The sequence below is a fragment of the Tinamus guttatus genome, unplaced genomic scaffold, assembly GCF_059628265.1.
Source record: "Tinamus guttatus ecotype Peru unplaced genomic scaffold, ASM5962826v1 Tinamus_guttatus_pri_ptg000213l, whole genome shotgun sequence".
Classification (NCBI taxonomy): domain Eukaryota; kingdom Metazoa; phylum Chordata; class Aves; order Tinamiformes; family Tinamidae; genus Tinamus; species Tinamus guttatus.
This window is the reverse complement of record NW_028288747.1, coordinates 12,433,232-12,457,309: the sequence shown is the minus strand read 5'-3', so window position 1 is coordinate 12,457,309 and position 24,078 is coordinate 12,433,232. Positions and strand designations below refer to the sequence as shown.

Below are 24,078 nucleotides of genomic sequence, written 5' to 3'. Positions count from 1 at the left end.
CCTTTATTTGTCCAAAAGATATTTTAAAAAGGAGCAAATGCCAATATATTTTTCATTTTTTTCCTTAAAGAAATATTTATAATAATTTCAAAGAACGGGACAAAAATGATCTGCAGTCCTATAAAAACAATAACTAGCTTTAAAAGAGTTTTAAGTGGAAATAGTTACACTATTCCCAATAGTTACAACAGAAATAGTTACAACCTGCTCCTTATTGTGCCGACTAAGGACAAAATTAAGGTTATGTGCCTGAGCTGCCCACTTCCCCATCTGAACAGACTGGGGTTCATACTAAACAGGCTCCAAACTCCTTAAGTAATTCATATTTATTTTAAGAATATTTTTAACTTCTGTAAAATACTATTCTGTCAAGCTTACCTTCCCTCTTACCAGAGTCTTACTGGAGAAGTCCCTTCATTGGGCAAAATTATATTATTAAATTAACAGTAATGTGCCCACACCAAGTAGACACAGCACCATCCAGTGATTGTTCATTGCATCTCCCTACACCTGACATATCCACACTCCCATTTTTCGCTCCCAAGTGCTGCTGCCTATATCCTGCTTAGAAATAGCTTACAAAGAAGAACAGATTTTCCAAAGGACTATTTTCTACTGTTCTGAACAAAAGAGGCCTCCCCTCCTGTTAACAGTTTTAATTGGCCACAATCTGTTGCTGTCAATAAAGAGGAGATCACAAAATCATACTTTTAAACTTTTTTTAAAGGTACTCAAAACACTTTGCAATAAAAACAAACTTAAAATGCTTTCTTATTAGAATACTAAATTTGCTTGGCAATACTTGAATTTCTGTGTAAAGACACTGTATGGAAGCTGGTAATTAGACAGAATCTCTTGATACTGAGCAATCCACATGCAGATACAGCACCAAGTAATTCTCAAAGGGAATTTTCAACCCACTCTTAAAAGGGAGAAGGTGCAGTTACAATGGTCTCCAGCATGTGAAAAGCAAAGCAACAAGCAAAGCTCAATAAAAACAACTGTTTAAATAGTGTATTTCTATCACATTTTACTTTACAGACCTTGTGTGCAGGAATGAGGTTAATCAGAATGGAGTCCAACAGCTCCTGAGTTACTCCATCGCCTTCCATGATGATAGAACTCATCAAATCTAGCATATGCATTTGTACCTTCTGGTTATGACTATTACTAGGAAAACGGAAAAAAACATGTGCATTAATAAATTTTAAGACACTGACCCAAGAACATTTTTAAGAACAGATGAACACCTAACGCTGTTTAGCTGGCACTCACCCACACTCTGCACATCTGAAAACTTGAACCATCTTTCCTGACCATTCCCAGTTAAATAAGGACCCAGAGCACATTAGTCTCACTTTGAGAAATAAAATGAGCAGACAAGGAACCAGTCATGGCAGCACAACTGCAGATAAACGAGTCAGAATGAAGTACAACTTTCTAATTGAGACAAGAAATTTTTAAAAATCAGTAATCTTAGAAACACATCCCTTTACAGCTTGAATAATTTGCCTTTGTTTGCTTTACTTGAACCGCCTCATTAGGAGGCCTGTTGTGCTCAGATCTACACATTCACGCACTAAGCAACAATTCAGTGTACCCCCAAAACTGATGATACTTTGACAGTTTAAATATAATTAAAGTAATTCAACTTACTTGATAACTGAAAAAAGAGTCCTAAAAAGCTGAATAAAAATTTCATTGCAATCTTCCAACTCAAAGCAGATGTTGTAAGATTTAACCCAAGCTAAATTCTAAAACAAAAATGGGACATTCAAATTATGGAATTACAACTTTGAAATAAGCCACATAAATATGATTACACTAATTAAAATTTCGTATTTAAAGAAAAATATAATTTATTGTAAAGTCTTTAGGAAAAGAGATTGCATATCTGCTTTGTGGTCTACAGGTCTTAATACCAAGTGGCTTTGTAATACACATTTAGAAGAAAACGAAATAATAATTCAATTTCACATGTACAAGAGCAAATGGATAGAATCTGTTATTATAATAAGGCCATACCTCTACACTCTTATCTTTCTGATGCTATAAAATACTGTTGTTTTTTAAAAATAGAATACTTATAAACAAGATTTTCTATATTACTGCATGCACACTGATAAAAATCAAACTTTTTTTTTGTCCAGAATGTCTTTTTTTCCTAATATTTTTAAGTCAAAATCTTACATTCCTTCTTCTGTGATCACTATAAGCACATCTGCATTTTAATCAGCATTTTAAATTCTCTCTTGACAAGGTAATAAAACCTTAAGGATGCATGATACAAAAAAAAAAGAATATATAAAACCTTAAGAGAAAGGCTAAATGTTAATAAATATCAATCATTTTAACATGTCTAACATGTTAACATTAAGTATAGGCAGCAGGGACTTATTAAACGCTACCTGAATTATAACAGCTACAAGAAGCAATACGTTGAGCTTTAACTTGTTTGGTGCAGTTTACAGAATAAAAGACAATTCCCAGGTATATCGCCACATACAAAGAAAGACTGATGACACTTCTTAGGTTCACAAAGCAAATGTCATGTATTGAAAGTTACAATATGTTACCTCTAACAAGTAAAAGTATCTGTTAAATTGAGGGCTCTTCGTATCCTCCAAGCCTTTTAATTGTCTTGTAATAAACAAGAATATGTCCTGTTAAACAAAAATGACAAAGTGTTTACAGACTGGATTCAGATTAACAATTCTTTGTTAATGACATCTACCCGCTTTTCTAAACCCATAAATCCAAATGTTCAATTGTCTTTCATAGGCACTGACAGAAAGAAGTTGCCACCACAGATACTATTAGATCCAGTACTCTTTTATAGGAACAACCTTGAAATACCATATTGACTCATAGGACTAAAGCAAAACCGCTACTAAAATTGAATGCCATTATAAATAAAAAGTTAAAAAAGATTTTTCACAACTTTTTTAAGCACAAGAGAATGAGTTATTGAGAAGGGCTTTATTTTCTAAAGGATTTTACCTTAAGTTTGTCATGGGAAGTATATGGAGCTTCAGGAGCATAGATTCGAAAGATATCAGCCAAACAACATGCTACTAGAAGGCGTACATCTTTATTGGGATTCCTGAGGAAGAATTCAGACGCAAGGTGCAAGGCTAACGGGAGATACTGCTGTTTCTCATCCTCTGAGTCCTGGTCCATATCCATGAAGGTTTTTACCACCATCTGAAAAATAATGAAAAAGGGAAACATTCAAATGCATCCAGTTTTCATTTCTAATTACTAAACAATACTTTCTAAAAGGACATAACACAAGCAATACCTGTTCCACTGCATAACTACAGTGCTGCTTTTTTGTTGTTGTTACGACAAACAGCTGAAGAGAGAAGTATTAACCTGATATTTGAAAGCTTATTGCACTCAGTACTTGAAATGAAGGCACTGAATCGTGCTCAGCAGCACTGCGTGCTTGCCCAGCCTGCACGTGAGGCACAGCACAGGCCTCCGGCCTCGCAGCAGCGCGTGCCGAGGGCCTGCGGCCAGCACAGCTCTAACGCTGGGACTACAGGACAAGGCAGCTGCTCCATCAGCAATACTGCAGAGAGCCCAAGCTGGAGACTTAGGCTCTGTCTATACCAGTGCACGGAGCTCAAAGACCGACTTACACATGCACAACCCTTTGCTCTGAGTCAAGTGGACCAGATACTGAACAATACATTCATCTCTTACGTGAAACATCTCTGACTCGGCAGATCTACTCTTTCTGGATGCTCAAATCTGCATCTGTGCTCTTATTTATATAACGAGGAAAATCAACTGTACATTGTCTCCTTGTTCCTTTTAGTGCAGCACAAAACTAGTCCTGTGAAGAGCCATCATGTTTATTTTTGTACAATCTTAACATAATGATTTGGCAAAACTGGAAATGAAAACTTAGTTTGAAGAAATAGAAGCTGCAGGCTTAACTTTTGGAATAGGGGTTATTCAGGGACTATGGCGACTCCCAAGATGTCAGCAGAGGACTAGCAGTTGTGCCACAGAGTTTTAGTATGATCTTGCTCAAGTCAGTCCTTGTGTCCCGTATCTCCACATCACTTGAGTGTTCACAGAGTTAAAATTTTGATGGACAGATAGTAAACACCAATAAGACTTAGCATACACACACACACTAAAGAGAAATACAAGAAAAAAACAGGTCCTGACAGGGCAGATTTGTCCTAGAGAATATTAATAGTGAAACACAACAAGAGGCTGAACTTAAAGAGCTGATGAACTCATTTTTCAAGCCTATGATAATTTTTTGTTACTATGTCATTCAGCTGATAAGGAAATTGCTCCTCCCTTATTGACCATACCACTGCTTCCGACACGGAAACATCGTATTTCGCCTTTATTTCCTCCTTGAGTCTTGGAATCCACTTTTCAATACAGCAAACCTAGTGAAAATAAATGTCTAACAGCAACTGTTCCCACACTGCATTACTTGAAAGTCCTCCTTAACTTCCATAAACACACAAGTTCGTCTCCTCCTCAAGCAACTTATCGTAAGGCCAAGATCACGGCTGAGAGGAGGGTGTCAGAAAAAGAGCTTAACAGTCAATGCTCTTAGAAATCCAAATTCTACCAGCATTGGCTTCCTTCTCTAAAAATATTCTGCAGCTACACTTAGGGACATTAATAGAAAGGACAGAAACAAAACGGTTCTTTGTAGCACTGGTGGCAGGACAAGAAATGATTGCCTTTCCTTGCAGCATCAGAGACTTTGAGTTACATGAGGGAAAATTTAGCAGTAATGACTGTTAAGTATTGATTCAAGCAACGTTTCTAAAGGCTTCAAGAACAGTGTGATCCTACTGTGGAGACTGATGATAGCAGGACAAACTTGCAGGGTATTGACATATTGTATAATTCCTGCCAGCCTTACTTCTTACTAACTTTAGATAATCAGACCTCTGATCTTTCCCTTAAGTCTCTCTCTGTACAGACCATAAGCTTCAGAATCAAAATATTTTCCTTGATTTGGTGCTCTCTTCAGGTTCTTGTGTTCATGCTACGCATACAACTTGCATATTCTCTCTTCATAACTTTATTACACTACATTTCTTCTGTTCACAGATTCAATTCAGCTTCATTCCACCTTATGCAGAACACTACTACAAAGATAGCTGCTCAACCTGCTGTTTTGATCTTCGCAGTTCTCTCATGTGCTGTGGTGGCTTTTCCTTCTCCAAGGCAAACAGACCAGGAAAGTCAGCCTGGTGCCATGAAAACAAAAACAACTCTCATTTGCTACTAAAACATTAGGATATTCTGAGATTAGATTAATGAAATTAGCCTCAGCACTATCTTTATCTGTTTGAAAACATGACATCTTTATGCGTTTTCCTATGGTGCTCTTACATTTGGAAGGAACTCCCAGTAAATATCCACAAAAACCCAATTCTCTTTTCCTGCAAAGTGGTCCTTGATATTTCCTTTCTCCTACAAAACAAGGCTTCAACACTAATTGGGCCACTGGCAAGTTTCAACCACCACTTAAAACACTGATCTAGGTTTCCCTCATTGTTTCTTTTTAGTGCCACATCTGCTTGCATTAGGGCACTGTCTTTTGTTTTTTTAAAAGCCTGTGAGCTCCTTGGTGCATGACGTTCTGTTCATGGCATGCCCAAAAATGAAGCAGAAAAATGTCTTGGTCTTTATCTAGCATCCTAAATACTAAAACAATATAAAAAATAATGTGATGTGTGGGGTATATAAAACACAGAGTTCTATAAAAATAACACAAATAATGAGGGTAATGCATAAACAAACTGCACAGTGCTATATTACTGCAAAAAGCATTATGCAAATTCTTGCTAATGGTATGACATGTAAAAATAATTCCCCTTTTCCTGTATGTTGAGAGACTTGTATTAATAGATTCTGTATGACATGGTTCCACAAAACAGTTCAATACATTTATTGAATATACACATTTACCTATACAATAATCCAATACAAAAAAAAAAAGGAAAAAGAAAAAAAAGAGAAAAAAAAAAAAAAAAAAAAAAAAGCTCCTGAGAGAACTCCCTGTAGTTAAGCACTGATCCCTGCAGGCTGGCATATTACAGAATAGAATCACTTCCAAGATCCTGTTAATCTACATATGAGAGAGATTCTTGAAATAGAAAAAAAAAAAAAAAGTCCAGACATGAAATGCAATATATGCTTAGTACTTGTACATATGCTAGAAAGCAGTGAATCCACTCAGAATATTGCAAGTTACAGAACTGACCTTCCTGCCCTTAGCACAACTAAAAAGCTTAGTTATCATGCAACAATCAGGACAGAAACTTGAATATTCAGGAGGACAAAATACTGTACACTTGCAGTCACTTATCTGTAAGAGAATCATATGCAGCATCCTTTAGTAGAACACATTGATCACTAGGGCCATCTCAGGACACTTTTGTCTTCCTTCCATAGTTATCTGTTATCTTTTGTTTGCTCAAGAGAGGAAAAAGTTCCTGAGACAGAAACTACCTTCCCTTCCTTCCCTCGTGTTTATCCCATGCCTAGTAAAAGCCTTGGTTTAGGACTCTGCTTCCCAAATGCTTCCATATTACAAAGAAATAAAATTACACTATACTAGAGGTTCCTTTCTGTGCTAAGGTCTAACAAAAAATGTTGCTTTTTATAACCTGGAACTGGTATTACCTGGGATATGCAAGATCAACAGAACTATCCACAGCTGAAATTAAGCATGCTTATGCAGTTCTAAACAAAAACTTGACTTAAACCATAATGTAGCCATAGATCCAACAGTTTGTAAATTTATTCCCGAAACACATGTGATTTCTTAGAGGAATGGAAAGAATGTCCAGTCCTGTTTAATTTATTCATCATTGACCTGGATGAAGGCACAGAGTGCTCCCTCAGCAAGTTTGCTGATGATACCAAACTGGGAGGAGTAGCTGATGCCCCAGAGGGCTGTGCTGCCATCCAGAGGGACCTGGACAGACTGGACAACTGGGTGGTGAAAAACCTCATGAAATTCAACAAGGCCAAGTGCGAGGTCCTGCACCTGGGAAGGAATAACCCCAGACACCAGTACAGGCTGGGGACTGACCTTCTGGAGAGCAGCTCTGCAGAGAGGGACCTGGGTGTCATGGTGGATGACAAGTTGACCATGAGGCAGCAGTGTGCCCTTGTGGCCAAGAAGGCCAATGGGATCCTGGGGTGCATTAAGAAGAGCGTCTCCAGCAGGTCGAGGGAGGTGATCCTGCCCCTCTGCTCAGCCCTGGTGAGGCCGCATCTGGAGTATTGTGTTCAGTTCTGGGCTCCACAGTACAAGAGGGATGTGGAGCTGCTGGAGAGAGTCCAGCGCAGGGCCACAAGGATGATCAGGGGCCTGGAACATCTGCCCTATGAGGAGAGGCTGAGGGAGCTGGGCCTGTTCAGCCTGGAGAAGAGGAGGCTGGGAGGGGATCTGATCAGTGTCTATAAGTACCTCAAGGGAGGCAGTGAGGAGGATGGTGCTGGCCTCTCTTCACTGGCGGCCACTAACAGATCTAGAGGTAATGGCCACAAACGGAAACACCAAAAGTTCCACAGGAACTTAAGGAAATTTTTTTTTAACAGTGAGGGTGACAGAGCACTGGAACAGGCTGCCCAGAGAGGTTGTGGAGCCTCCTTCTCTGGAGATCTTCAAAACCCGTTTGGACGCAGTCCTGTGCCACGTGCTCTAGGTGTCCCTGCGTGTGCAGGGGGGTTGGACTAGATGATCTCTAGAGGTCCCTTCCAACCTTAAGCATTCTATGATTCTATGAATAAAGGCCATATGCAAGGCTGCAGAATGCCTAAAAAGGGTTTCTATGAAAGCGAACTACATTTAGAAATTATCCAATCTGTCCTAGCTACAGCACATAGCTACTTCTATCCCCTACAAGAGGGGGTAGTAGTAAATAGCGAGAATAAAGCAAAACAAACCCTCTCCAATTTCTTTTTGTATCAAGATTTTCACTCTAGGTCTGAAAGGACTTTCAATTTCCACAATTTTTGATTCAACTATTATGCAAAAACTTCTCTAGCAGTGGGAAGTAATTATTCCAGAGTTCAATATTAATTATTATAACATTAAGCCATTTTTTATTCCAGGAAAAAATGATTAAACCAACAGGAATGCACTGTTTTTCAAATTACAGTACTGCTGTATAACTAAGGTCTTAAAGCAGAAACAACTCTAGGCAGAGCAATAATATTCATCTATATAAAAATCTGACAGACTTAGCAGTTTCCACAATAAAAAAATTAGCGCTACTCTACTGAAAAAGCAAGAGACAAAAAAGCACCATTTAAACATAACACTTTAACCTCATATATTTCATTCAACAATTCAGCTCCCGGTTTTCAACCTTAAGTTCTAGCAAAGAAAACAAAATGTAAGTTTGTTACCCATATTTAAGATTAAGATTCGTTTTATGCTGCTTTTAATTTAACGCATCTCTATTAAATGGGTGTTTAAAGGTTGGTACTTCGGTGACCTTCTAAAAATGAGTGCTACAACACCATTACAGAAATTGTCGTTGTTGATTTTGGTCAAATTATGTCAAATTTCTAATGATCAGAGCAATGTTTTGCACTGATAGGCTCTGCAAACATGGAATACAAGGTGATTCTACAGCATCCATGTCTTGTCAGCTCAGTTGTGCCACAGAAGCACCTAATTCTCTCCACGGAGTATGAAAGCAGCTCAGGGTGACAAGATGCCTGGAACTAGGCAAGACGGACAAGGAAGCACCTTCCAGGACCGCCAGTCTTTCCTTTTACTGATGTTCTAACATACATACACACAGCAGGCAGCTCGTGCACAGCAGACTCCTCGCAGGCAATTCAAACATGGCCCTTCTTCCCGGGCAGTAAGCGAAGATGGCCAAGTGCTCCTGAGTGACTGCAGCCACACATGGCCACGGCACAAGAGCTGGGCTTTACATGGGGACACCAAAGCTTGCTGGTGCATGGCTTGCAGGATCATGAAGTTCAGCTACCACTGAAATAGGATGAGAGAGGAAAACTACACAGACACAGTGCAAGGACATGAGAATCCCTGCAGCTAAAGATGCTTGTGCTGCACAAGCAGACAGACCTAGCAGAGCCCCACTGCAGCCAGAAGGGCCAGCAAATTCCAGCAAGTCCCAGCACAGCTGAGACTAGTGTGCAGGCTCCACTAGTTCTACTGTTTTTACAGCAACTTATCCATAGGATTCCAAGGAAGGAACCTAGCAAAGAAGTAGCCCCCCACTTGAGAAAGGCAGCTGAGAGTTCACTGGATAGCTAGCTGAAGAGATACTGGGAATTAAAAGTTCTGAAGCTGATGCGAGCCCAGCTCGCTCCTGGGGAACGTAGCTGTCTCAGGCAAAGAAGCCACACAGAGCTGGCGACCGAAGCCCACCCAAGGGCTGCAACCTTCTGTTGGTAACCAGAGCCTCTTCTCTTTTTTCCTCTTACACCACTTAAGCAAAATTAAAGGTGATCCTAGCCATTAGCTGTTTTAAAATAAACGGTGTTCCTTGACTAAGACGTAACTGGAAAATATATAAAAAAAAAAAAAAATCCACATGTGCAGATCTGGAAAAAAAGTATTTCTCAACACGGACATATGGAGAATTAATGTTGTAGATTTAAGATAAGACAGTATGTCTACTTCAGATTAAGCCCTATGCAACAAGAAGGACTTTAAAACAAACACATGCACACAGTTTTTTTTTTTTTTTTCCTCCTTGGATATTTTAAAGAATATGTCATTGCTTAACCATAACACTTTAATATTATTAGAGAAATATATTTCTGGGAATTGTATCATTATGGGTAACTTATTTCCACCTTTAATTCAAAAGGATAAGCAACAGTAATTTCTGGATATTATGGTTTACAAATCTAGTCTCTGCAGTCTCCAAGCTCACAAGCTGTAACATTAACTTTAGACTTGGTTTGATAAATAGGGAGTACCTAGCTTAAAAAAGCTTTTCCATAAACGATATCACCAAATCGAACATTTGTAAGTTGATCTAGTGGAAACAGAACAGACATACAAAATAAACTACATTTATCATAATAAGAGGACAAACAGGAAAATTACTGTGTACTGAATAGAAACAAAACTAGAATATGTTAAACATTCAGATCAGGCGGCCTAGATATTTTAAAAATCTGAAATAGAAACTAACTGAAAAATGAAATCACAAACTTAGCAACAAGGTCTTAAAAAAAAATCCAACAGGAAAGATACCAAATAGACGGAAAATAGTAAACATAAAATTAGTGAACAAAAGAGAAATGTGATCCACCAACTTATCCATTGGGCTGGCACACTTTCATCATACAGATTTCATTTTGAAAGGCTACATAAACACAGAAATTAAGAAAAACAGGGTAGCACATAAAAGATAATTAGCAAGGGACTCTGCTAGTACGATAAACTTCGTTTGATAAGATAATCAACGTTCTAGACAAGGAAGAACATGATAGGCAATTTGTCTGAGCTTCATGAAAAATATCACACTGAATCATAAGAAAACTAAGGAAGCTGGAAGACTTCGAGTTTGGTCCAAAAGTGTCAATTCTCCTTAGTCATTTTCTAATGATTAAACTGAAAGGACCTGTTTTCCCAGAATGAATTTGTCAGCAGAAAATGGTGTTAAGTGTTGATGCTGTATTTCCATCAACATCTGTAGCACAACAAGTAGGAATACAGAGTAATGGAGCATAATAATGACAGTTGGGTCCTGGCAGTAGGGGCCTGAATATTGTATAGCAAGAATAAGAATAACAAAAATTAAACAGTACTAAATACAAGGTCATATACTTAGTGTTTAAAAACCAAGAATTTGTGCAATTAAGAGCTTATCAGCTGGAAACAACAGGAAAAGAGAAAGATGGACATTTATTAAGCAATCACAGAGATTGTGAGCCAACAACAGGATATATGCATGAAAACAATGAAAATGCAATCACAGGATATGACAGAAGCATTTCCAGGCAAGGAAAGGAAAATATCAATACAACGCACAAAATGCTAAGAATGATAAATGCTAATGTGAAACACATCCTTTGAATGTGATTATCCCCATTGATGAAAAAAAAGAACTCATATTGGAAAAGGTACAGAAGATGTTTACCAAAGGAGTCTCCAAAGCCTTTGTTTTTTGTAGGAGGACCTTAGGAGACCATGGCCTGCTTAATCCAACAAAACAACAGCCAAGCATAAGATTTCTCTCTTTTAATATGCCTTAAATACAGGAGCGTCATTTATGCTAAGGGATAAGACTCTGCAAGTAAAAATGGGTATAAATTGTCTAGAAATATCTGTGAGCTGGGAACTGAAACTGCTCTCTGACCATGGAAGAATAATTCTGGAGCAGTTCTCTTGAAAGTATTCACTTATGGCAAAATATTCTGGTTTTGGGCAGACATTTATCAGCATCGTACCTAGACGTAAGTAGATACACCAGTGCCAAAGAGGCATATGTGAATTGCAGAAATGATTAACTACCAAAGAGCCAGCACATTTTTCTCAAGTTTTCTTATCATCTTATTAAAACAAAAAGTAGCATTCTCTTCCAGGTACTGATAGTAACCCAGGGAAGAGAAATCTTATTGTCCGATTTCTGCTATAAATTATATCTTTCCATGTATCCTCACATTACACTTAACTGCAGACTTGCTAGGGCAAGGACTGTTTGTTCTCTCCTTTACACACTGCTCACCAGCCTAAGCCAATGACTCGAGCTCCACACACGTCTGTGGATACATCAAAAGAAACATAAAGCTCGTGCAGAAACAGCAGTGGCACCTCGTACAGCAGTATTCCTTTTCCTAGGCAAACAACTTAATTGGCTACTCTTCCCTGAGGATTAATCTAGCAGGGCTCGTCCTCAGAGGTTTGGCTGATTACAGTATCAGGAGCAAGGCGGGAATACTTGTAATTTACCACTATCTTCATATGAGTAAAGCAGCACAGTTTATATTAATATACTTACATTGAGCTGGAGGCCTGGAGGTTAAGCTAATTTGACATAAGAAACAGCCAAGAAATTTACTGCTACTAATGCTAAAAGTGTATTGAGATTTTCCTGAATTATTCATAATAATTTTCTTGATGCACACAACTTTAACTACAAAATGAACACAAATATCACACACATTCAGCATCACAAACAACATAGGACAAATTTTTAATCGAATCGAGGAGCAGTAGTACACATTTTTTTCCCTCCATAATTAAAATATAGTAGAACTGCAGTTCTGCTGTAAATCTGGAAGATTCCTCAAGTACCACAAATACATAAGGAGGTGGAGGGACAACAGCAAACAACATATGAGAAAAATTAATACCCAAATCCAAAATGCCTTGCATAGAATGATGTAGAATGTTTTAAATAATAGTGTAATGCTTTGCTGTGCAAAATCAACCATTTGGCAGCTTGATTACAATAACTTGTATGGACTGCTGCAAAGAAAGGCGAAATAAGGAATTTTACAAAGACAGTTTTACAGACTATTTAAAAAGAAATATGATTCTCAAAATCAAGACAGCACAACTAAGTGTGTACCTTTATTTGTTGCTGTCCTTCCTGCCCAGCAGAAAGATAACCCTAACACTGCTCTTTTGCTGAAATAACAATTCTTGATAAATCTGTACTATTTAGGCATGAAAAAAAACATGCGGGGGGGGGGGAAACAACATTTACACTGTGCAAGGAAAATTTTACATGCATCCTCATCAAACTTGGAGAAAATACAACATCTTATTCAAGATAAGTACTTATATAGACAACATATCCAACTTTGACTTTCTACTGTAATAAGAATTGCAAGATTCAATACTACGCTTCTCCTGAACCCAATTCCTTCACTATTACACAGAATAGATAATGACAAGAGGTTTTCCTCCAAGTCAAATTATACTTTAAAGCTAAGACTATTTCTTTGGTCTTTAAGCAAGTACTTCCACACTTCATATAAGGGCATCACGTATGTTTGCTTATAGTAATTGTAGTAAGAATGTAACTTCTTTTTTTTTTTTTTTGTCTCTCCCATCCTTTGAAATAGAGACTGGCTTAAACTATTAAAATTAAAATAAATAAGCTCTGTCAAAACAGATTGTGTTTTTGTTTATTAAAACTTGTGATTAATGGAAAAGTAGATTACAATCAGATTTTGCAGCAGGGAATTTAGCAACAGGCCTTTCCTTGTAACTGACCAACTGAGGTCAATAACACTTTTAGAGTTGATCTAATCTTCAGTAATGAGTGAGCAGGAGCTTTGCTCCCTAGCTGCATGGGTTCCTAACGGGGAGGGACATCATGCTCAACCTTCCCAATACACCTGCAGGACGGAGTGCGTGGCGGGAGATGAGGAGAGCGTGCTGGAGGTCTCCAGCTCCGTGGAGAAGAACCTGGGAGTCCTAGTGGATATGTGGACCATGGGCCAGTCACATTCCCTTGGGCCAGGGCTGCCCAGAGGATCTGAGGCTGCATGAAGGGTGTTGCCTGGTGATCTCCTCTAGTCAGCCCTGGGGAGGCCACAGAGTGACGAGTCCAGCTCTGGGCTCCCTACGACAAAAGGGACACGGAGCTACTGCAGCAAGTCCAGCACGGGGCCACTAAGGTGATGAAGGAACTGGAGCATCTCTCACCTGAGAAAAGGCTAAGAGCTAGAACTGTTCAGCCTTCAGAAAAGCAGACTGAGGAGCATCTTACCAACGTATACAAATACCTGCAGTGAGGGTATGGAGGGCATAGTGCCAGACTCTCTTCCATGGTGCCAGCAACAGAATGGAAGACAACAGGCAAAAACTGAAACAAAGGAATTTTCATGCGAACAGAAGGAAATTCTTAACTGGAAAAGGTTGCCAAGAGGTTGTGGAGTCTCCATCCTTAGAGATATTCACAGCTGTGAAGGTCCCAAGGTGGCCCTGCTTGAGCAGGGGGTTGGACCAGAGGGTATTTAAAGGTCATTTCCAACCTCAATCACTCCATGATTCCATTTCATTCACTTTCCTATGGCACACAAAGCAGAAGAGCCTATAATTTTGTCAATCGGTAAGTTTTAAAAATGTGTGTACATGTCTCAAATAATGAGAAGAGACGGTACTACCGTATTACCCCCGCATACTCATGCTGCTCCCTGGAGGCACGTGAGACGAGCATGGTAGCACAGCACCATTTTGTCCAGTTTTTAAATCACTGGAAAGACTGGGGATAGGATTCTTTCCAGTCTTCCATCCAAAGTCTAACAATTGCTGAAGTACACTACTGTAAAGGTAGTGGTTAGGTAAAAGGTAGAAGGTAAAGTTTTTCATAAATTAAAAAATTTAAAAGCTTTTACAGTATCTCAGAGACTTTGCTTGCACATATACAGGTCAGGTACACAACGAAGCAGTATTCGCAGAGGGGCTACGAGGGACTATTCTTTAAACATTCTAATGATAATTCAAGATATCATCAGTAAGAAGCACTTCATTAAATAGTCCTTTTCCCTGAGGGATCCTAGCAATTGTTACGTATGGCTGGGGCAAAACCAAGATATTCTTAAAAGTATATTCCCTGTGGTGAAGAAGTTTCTATTTCCATATGAAGTCTCCCAAGTACTTTGATGATAGCCTCCAGATGTGCAAGAGAAGATTCTTTATAACCAATTCACTGCTGTGTGATAATTCATTTCCTCTTCCAAGGAAAAGGTGTGGTGGTGGAGAGGAGAAACAAAGGCACTTTCATTTCTGTTGTGAATTGACTAAAAAGGGATCATTTTCAAGTGAACATTTCGGCTGATCTGTCGCAGCAAAACCTTGTCTCGGAGTTCCACATTAAAGCACAACTAAAGGGTTACACTTGCTGTAATACTGATGCTTAAAGAACATAACCGCCTCTGTTTCTAGCACTGTAGCACAGGTGTATTTCATGGCACGTCAGTCTTCCTCACTCATCCAGAAGGGAGAGGTATGAAGCTCATTATCCTTCACTCCTGCTTTTGTTCCAACCAATAAGCAAGACTGAATAAAAAGGATTATCTTCTTTTATTAGAAGGATATACAGTTCTTGTATTCTAGCACTTTTATAAACTGTGGTTAGCTGAAAACTACTCTATCTATTGGAGTGGAAAATAATGAAAAATATTTGTACCTTGATCTTCAATTGAAATTGTACAGTCTGCGCTAATAATAAAAGCAAGAAATTAAAAGTTCTTCCATGGAATTTTTTTTAATGATTGACAGCTACGCACAACAGCAACATATGTGGCAGGGCAGCGAAGTGTCAGGTGAACAGGAAGATATTCAGCTGTGACATCCTTTTTCTGGGTCCTCAGGAGGAAGATTTCATTGAGCGTAAATGAACGTTAGGAGACAAACCCACCCACTAGAGTGGATTCACCCCAGTGATACAATTGTAGGGATAAATTTTAACTGTGTGCCGTGTTTTAACTGCGCCATCTCCCGGAGCCTTAGTACAGGTCTCTAATGTTAACAGGGATTATCCAGAATATGGAAGATATCGATGACTGTTTCTATGTGGAAGGCTGAGCAAAGCTCAAAATTGCCAAACTGTAAAAGTAATTTCAGAATCAAGAGTAATACTACAAATCAGAAATGGCAAATCATTTGTAGAAACTGAACCATGGGCACTTCAAAACAATTCTGCCCTCCACAACTCACTGGTTGAAATGTTCCTGTTAATCTAATTCCATCAGCAAGTTTCAATCAACAGGTGATGGACAAACCATTGCACCTATCAAATGAGAGACTCGTGCAAAGAACTACTGTGAAGAATCAGCCTCCTCCAAAGCAGCACTGCTTTACAATAAAGGTCTGCTACCTGTTGAGCACCATTACCTGTATTACTAATATCAAAGAAAAAAATAGAAACATTCTTTAGAGAGTCATCAAGCCCAAAAATAAGGCATTCTATTACCCTAGAGCAAACAGAAGGAAAACGCAGTCGTTTGCTTACTAAATGATCAGTGGTATCATTTTGCTTGTAGGTAGGCATAAATTAAAACTGTAAAATTCCTGGAAAAATTGAAAGCACTGGAAAAGACCAACTTATGAAGAGAATCTGAAATCTCTCTGCAGTGATTTCCTGCTCAGAAGAATTATTTAGTTCTGTATTAATGAAGGAAAATATTATGTGTAATTAACACATGGAAAGTATTGGAATAATGTACAAATTATTTAATTTTGAACCACCAACATCCCTAGTAAGAGAAACTGATTTCTGACACATATTAAAAGAATTAGGAATACTAGAAAGAAACTTCTGCCCCTCATTTTTCTAGAAAAAGGCACCAATGTTGCTGACATAAGTAAATGAAAGTTAAATCCACTGAGAAACAAAATGATGCTAACACCACAATGAATATATAGAAGAAACTCAATTTCTGAACAGGAAGCCTGAAAAATTAATGACAGGCCCATATTATAATATAGATAGTAAACTTAATATTAGAAGTCTATAACAAATTCAACTTAAAATATTATCATAGTAATTTTCTATATGAAAATCATAGAAATAAATATTTCAAATGGAATATATTACTTACAGAAAAAAATATGGAGGGCTTAATGCAACAATATGGAAACGGTAATTTAAAAATAATTTACTGTTCTTTTAATGATACAATATTTCAGAGAACAGTGTAGATTTTCCTATTTTGGGTAAGGTGCATCAGCATGGCCAAAGCGAAACTAAAAAGGAGGCTCCCTTTAAACAAAAAGGGATGGAAAAGAAGATATAAAATGAGGTAGAACTACCATTTTTCAGTCTCTCTACTTCAGATATGTTTTTCTCTACTGGATCTTGATGACTCTACCCAATTACTAGCCACAGGACTGTGTTTTCACTTGTTTTTAACTTTGCTAAGCATGCTAATTATATTTTCAAGGCAAATAGCCACAGTAAACTGACTGAAAATTAACACCCCCCCGACACACACACACCACTTTACATACTCTTCTTCCAAAAACAAAAATTTTTTTTTCTAACTAATAACACAAATGATTACATTCACAGATCTTTTTAGTCTCTTTCTGGATTAACAATACTATCTTTGATTATAATTAATATCTCAGAAGTGCTGTTGCTTTTAAACTTTCCTGCAGTCATTTTTAATTTCAGGTTAATGAAGTTTTGTCTGGGAACTCTTCTCTAACCTCTAGAGATCCTCAAGTAACTCTTGATTTTTCTCCACAAGCATTCAGCAACTATTTTGTCCATTGGTTCCTTCAAACATTTGCCTCCTAGGTAACTAAAATATGCCAGAAACTGCCATACCTGTCCCTCAACATTCCTCGCATGTAACCACACAGTTTTACAGCTACTGCTTTTATTAAGATAAGCAGGCAGCGATATATCAGATATAAAATATTGTTGCAATATATTTTTAGAATGCTTTCAAAAAACATGCAATATTAAAAAAAAGTTCCAAGTACTAAAATTTTCCATAGTGAATCAAATGAAAATCACTAGCATCCCCAAAATCAGAGAACATGATAATTTCTTTTTCATAAAAACAGATGTCACCAGAAGACTTTATGATATGTCCCATTACAGGCATATGGGTACTCCCCACTAGGCAGATTCCCCAGATAATTCTTGGTCAGTCTACTCATACGATTCAGGCTATACAGAGCTTTGTACTCTGACTTCTAGATTCACTTTTCCTTCTGCTTTATTTTGAAGTTCTTCAAATAATATAACAATTTAATTACTTAAAGAAAGATATGAGATTTTCTGGGCAAATTCATCGAGCTATGCAGGAAAGAACTCATATCAGAAAAACTTCTCAAAACTAGAGAGGCTGGAAGGTCCTTGTACATCATTTACGAAATTTTCCTGTTAAGAAGAAACATGCACTACTTCTGAAGATCAGGCTTGGAATTAACTGTAATGAATTTAGATTAAAATAACATTTCACTCTACTGTGATGCAGAAAACAGCGAGCTGTAAACACTCAGTAATATTTAATCAGCTGCCAATGACATTCTTACAAATAACACCTGAAATAGGAATCACTGAAAAATCTGACATGCTTGAAACTCACTTGAGGCAATGTAGTTTTGTTTACAAAGTTTTATACAGACTGAAGCAAACACATCTATCCATCAAGTCATGGATCCTTTCCACAACAGAATTTGAGAAATTTCAACCCCCAAGTATGAAAAAAGGCACAATTCAATGTGCTTCTTGATATTATATCATTCTTAAAATTTTGCTTTTTGCTTCTTTAAAATTATTCAACACCTAGTTGAATCAATGTTAGAAATCAAATATTTAATTATTAATTTTACAGTTCTTAGGAGTTTAAGTATGCTACTCTATGTCTCTAGATGTTGGGTACACCAAGAACGCAAATGCTGTTTTTCACTTGAAACAGCTGGAAGATGCAGCTGATCCCCTTTACGAGGTCAGATACCTGAAACAACACTAGCCTGGGCACCAAGTGTAAACAGAAATTGGGAACCCAGGGACAGAGAGGATGCACATGGACAGTCATTTTTATAAATGTCTGCATCTGTGAAGAATGACAAACAAAACAAAGAGAAGGTTAGAGAGAAGACTTCAGCCTCCATCTGAACATCTAAAAAACACCAAAAAAAAAAGGCATAAAAAGCACACTTTCATCAAGAGCACTGGCTTATAGTGGCCTGAAGCTACATACATAGTGACTCGTTGTTTAAAAATTGCCTTTGTTTCATTTCCCTGACTCATGAACTGAACACAGAATCGACTTCATTTGCTCAGCTGTGGTGACCTCAGAACAGTGGTCTGCACGCATGTGCTTGAAATTCAAAGAGAGAAATAAAAAATATTTATGAAAAACAATGACTGGAAAAACTAAATAGATGAGGGAGAAGCTATCTAGAAAAGGATGCAATAGATCTCTATCGCAGACTCTGCAGGAGAATAACCATCAGTTGACCAGGACATAGTTAAAATAATTAACTTCATCTTTCCAAGCATAAAATAGATGATTTAAGCACAAAAATTATCTTTCCTTATCTAAAAGGACCCTAGATTTGACAGTTATTGCCTTCAGTTGATGAACCACATCTTACAATTGTTTGGCTTCTCAAAAACCAAAACATGAAGAAACAGCAGTGTATGTATAAACACACAAATCATGTTCGACGTTTTTTTAAATCACCTTCGTAATCACAGCACACATACTAAAATAATGTACAGAAAAACGTGGACTGTATCTTTCTAAGCTATGTTTAGCTTCCCATCTCAGAAAGGAAAATAAAGACAGTACAATGTTTCAGTCTGGTTAGTCTTTTTATTTTATTTATTTATTTTTAATTTGGTATCAAAACCCTCTGCAGTGTGATTGCATAGCAAGAAATGAAGAATTTCAAAGCATGTTTCGGTGTATAGATTGTGGAGGTCTGCAACAGCCTTTGATAGCTGCAAGACCTCATTTACAACCCCAAGAATACTGTTGGCCAAGATTTATGGCTGCAGAACAAAAGCTGTCAACTATAAACTTTAGTGCCTAGAACTCAAGACGCTGAGCCCAAGCCATTTAGCACCTTAAAGAGCAGGGTTGAGACCTCAGATTTATCTGTGCATTTTACGGGAAATTAGTGTAGGAAGAGACAACAACATGCTGCTGCCTAAGTAGCTTATTTTATTGAGGAAAATGCATCAGTGTTTATATTAGATATTCTCAAAATGCCGACGCATTCAAAAATGAGATTAATGGCAGTGTTCTAGCCCAGATGTGGAGCCGACTAGTGCTAATAACTAAGATCTGAATAATGCTGAAATTTCCAGCTAAGTAGAAAGAAGGTGTTCGTCCCAGGTGCTACTACTGACAGATTCCTCATTAACGCTACATGTAGCCTGTACTATGGGCTGAAAAAATAGCAGTACTGGGATACATCCAGTAAAGGTATCCACCATCAAGCTCAGCTTTACTTTAAGCAACTACTTTTTGCCAGAGCTCTGCCTGCTCACGCACAAGGTTATCTTGATAGTGGAAACATTATGTGGTAACACACAAATCGGGTGCTGGGCCAGCTGCACACAGGCTTGACTCCGAGGTTGGATCATCTGGTTTGAATTTGCTTAGAAGCTGCTTTTACATGTTAAGGAGGACTTCAACAAAGAACCAATTCTTGTGAGAGCCAGGATTTGAGAGGCCATGTAGAAGAAACCTGTTTTTTGCACCCCTGAATAAAGCCTTCAAGGAACATTACCAGTTGTTATCAGTGGACACTCAGCAGACTCTTGGGCAAGACAGCAGCATCGCCAAGTCAGCAGCTGCATAGAAGCCCCGGAAACCCAGAACAAACATCTACCCTAGATTTACAGGAAAAAAAAAAGGAAAAAAAAAAAAAAAAAAAAAAACACGGCCTTTTTCACCAAGACACTCCTGTGCACTTTCTGGTCTGAATTAACGCAGAGAAAAGAGAGCTTGCAGAAAGATTGATACGAGCCTTCACTTAGGTTTCTTATGCAACTTCTCACAGGGGAATATAGGAGGTTAGGTAACGTGGCAGTGCTGTCCACGACCAACAGATCTCAGGCACCTTCACTCCAGTCAAGCCACTGAACACTTGACCCACTGATCACAAATACTATGTTAGCACAAATGCTCACAATTTTTTAATATGCCAAAGATATTAAAGATTTTTAAGCAAGATTCACTGAAGGTGTTCAGAGCTTCTTCACAAACAAACAGACTGAAGACAGGAATCCCAAGAGGCTACAGACTGATATGCAAGGCAGATCCACCCATTCATGCTTATGCATTATTTTGAAGTTTTCCAAACCAAAGATTAGAAATAAAGATTGTGCTTTAATAATACAAAATGGATCAACTGGAAACAACAAGGCACAAACCCACTCAATAACACGAGATGAAATCAAATTATTTCACAGCTTGAATCTGTATAATCAAAATTATCCATACATCCAACAATCGGATGGAACTGGATGGAATCCAGCAGCTTCTGGCAACATTCCCATACAACTCTTTTCTCAAAACTTTTCACATAAGAGCAAATTGCTAATGGAACAATATACAGAATTCAGTTTTAAGGTTGGCAAGGGTTTTTCAACCACAGAATTTTAGTGCACATACCATCACAAAAGTTGCAACTCTTTGCTAAGAGTCTCTTTGAAAAATAAACAAAATTATGCTCACATATTTTTCAACAGCAGCCTGATTTTACCCTAGCAAAGGGTCTTTGATATATATATTTTTCATATCCCTCAGGCCCCAAACAGCATACAAAACATGAACTACATTAGTAATATTTAAAGAATAAGTGGTTTTGCTTTCTAAGAATAATTATGGAACAACAATTCAATGTGCAACAGTAAACTCAGTTGTTCTATCTGTCCTACAAGTCCTGTGGAGTGTTACTAATGCTGGCTTTAGGATGACACAGGAGAGATTCCATAGCTTGTATTTTATCGGTTTGTCCTTGGGGGGAAAAAAGGCTAAAGAAAGCTATTTATGGCACTTATCTGCTGGATAGTACAATTTTTCTGGATGTGTGATTATCTGGAGGAAAAAAAAAAAAAAAAAAGTGCATTTACAAACATAGCCCCCAATAGAGAGATGTTTCAGTTAGCAAAATTCTTTGTTTAATAACAACCAACTACAGCAGGCCTTACTGAGGAAAAAACAATAAATAATAAAATAAATAATAATAATAATAAAAAGAACGAGTGCTGGTGAAGACAAATCTGTTCACAAGCACTGGCCTGTACTGTGTTCTCAGGTTCGAATCACACACAAGACTCAGCAATTCGGACAGCAGAGCAAGAAAATACCAGCCTAAACATCAAAGACGGCATCTCCCTCATCATACTGCTACTGCTGAACTGTGAACATCTGGCTTAGGGAGGCCAAATCTTTCACTTCAGGCCTGAAAAATTCTCAAACACAAAAATATCAAAGCCATAAAAATATGAAAAGAGAATAAGGGGAGAAAACAGGAAATCAAATATTCCTACAGAGGAGAGAGGTGTGTTTAAGTGCCTCCTGCCAAATGTGACCACACCAATTCTCAACTCCAATATAAAATCCATTTATTTTGAGAATAATCATTTATCAACATCAACAGCAAGATCTATCAAGATAGCAGGTTGGTTAAAATATTGGGAAATTCATTGTGGAACCCACTTTCATGCTAGCTCTAAATTATTGGCACTAGCACAAACCACATATTTGCATAGAAATGTGACATTGATTTCAATTGTTTATGCAGAAAAGATTTTATTCTGTATCCTAGAGTTCCTTTTACAGGCATGGAAGTGATGTTACTCATTCAATGCAGGTTAATTAGCAACCCTCTGAAACTAAAGAGGAATTGCCTCAAAAAACACAAGGGAAGCGGCTGTCAAAGAGTTTCTTAGGGAGCAACTTCAAAGCAGCAAAGATCATTCTAAGTCTGCCAGACCTGTCCATCCCCTATGCCAATGCTCGTGTGACCAGTGAGTGACACTGCTGAAAAATAATCACTTTTCTAGCCAGGTTACTCTTCATATGGATCAGCTTTCTGACCCAGGTTACTAGATGGTTGTAAAAGTTCTGGTATCGGTACAAGACAGAGTGCACAGCAGAGAGTGGGACTGCATGAACCCAATCTTAGGGTGCAGTTTAATGGATCTTTAATTGATTCTCCCCCTCCTGCATACCTCCCCCTCACTACATATCTCTATTTTTTTTGTTTTTACTTTTCTCTTCTTGGTCTTCATTCACTTCACAACTTCGAGCGTTCTTGACTCTGAAGAGGCAAATGCCTTTGAGCTGGTGCCTACTGCCCTAAGAGCAAAGGCAGCTGCAGTAAAGACAAGTAACTGGTTCTTTCAGCAGCATCTTGAAGTACTCTTAAGTATCCAAGTACAACAGTGTCAGAATGGCAAGTTTCCAAAAGGCAATTCTGGCATTCTGTAAAGAGGCCTGGTATTTTTAAAAATTATTTTAGTTAAACTAACTAGCTTTTGACTATGTTAAATACCCACCATGCAGGTCAGCTCACATTACAAAGCTTACTCACAACACTGCTGAACTAACCTACCATTTCTTAACCCTCCACCTTTTCATCTTTTTGCTAGTAGTTTTGTTTTCCAGTGACTAAGATGATGAAAAGCACAGGGGACAAAAAGATTCCTCAAGAAACTCCCTAGAAATACTCCCAATTAGTATTTTCCTCATTTTAAAAACAGGGAAGTGATCAGCTAATTTTAAAATTAATTTTACATGTATGTTATATGATGTTGGGCTTTTAACCTGAGTATTGATAGGTATTAAATAAAATAATACACAGAAACTTGTAAACTCGTCATAGCAGACATATGCATTGAAGTAAGGATGAGAAAAGATAGTGTGAATTAGGGCATAGTTCCATGCTACAGTCTCTCAGGACAGAAGGACAGTTTCAGACAGTCCCCAAAAAAATCTCTTAAATCAGCTTTATTGCAACTGCAGTGTAGAACTTTATCCTCAGAGATACATGTTGGTATCAGAAACCATTTTTAGCATCAGAAAAGGAGTGGTTCACAGAGCTCTAATTCAAGGGTGAATACGCTTTAATCTGAGAAAGAAATGGAACACAGGCCCGAATGGTCCGATTTGCACAAGAACCTACACCAAGAACAACCAGTAAAAATGTCAAAATTAAAATAAATACATTGCAGCCTTTTTACTTTCTAATGTGACTGAAGGTATTGTAACTTTTAAAGGGAAACTAAAGCCAGGACTGAAAGAGCATAACTGAAAAACATTATGTGATACCCCCACTTTCCTAGCTGAGATTTAGAAACACAGCATTTAACTTGGCTTTCAGAATCAGTTCAAAGAGGTTTTTAAGAAGTCTGTTAGGTTTTCAACTGACCTACTTCCAGTTGTACCAATGAGCATATATTCCACAAAGATATAATTTTAGTGCTTGGTGAACTCCCACTTCCTACAAGCAAAATTCTCACGATTTTGAAGTAGACTACTAGTTCCAACTGGAACAAGGCTAAAATCTAATTTTCAGACTCCACAATTTCCCTTAGGCTGCAAAGATATGCTTACTTTCATATTTTACATACATTTTCTAAGGAA

The 24,078-nt window shown here is 37.9% G+C and overlaps 1 protein-coding gene across 2 annotated transcripts in view; it reads right to left on the bottom strand.

Moving 5' to 3' along the window:
• The window catches only part of PDS5A (PDS5 cohesin associated factor A), a 74,426-nt gene that overhangs the window by 39,549 nt on the left and 10,799 nt on the right, over positions 1-24,078 (bottom strand). For both annotated transcript variants that reach the window (XM_088524760.1, XM_088524761.1), the window contains exons 3-6: positions 3,001-3,204; positions 2,577-2,663; positions 1,657-1,754; positions 1,044-1,170 (exon numbers count right to left, since the gene is read on the bottom strand). In XM_088524760.1, the coding sequence (XP_088380886.1) occupies positions 1,044-1,170; positions 1,657-1,754; positions 2,577-2,663; positions 3,001-3,204 (516 nt within the window). The remainder of the gene's footprint in view (positions 1-1,043; positions 1,171-1,656; positions 1,755-2,576; positions 2,664-3,000; positions 3,205-24,078) is intronic.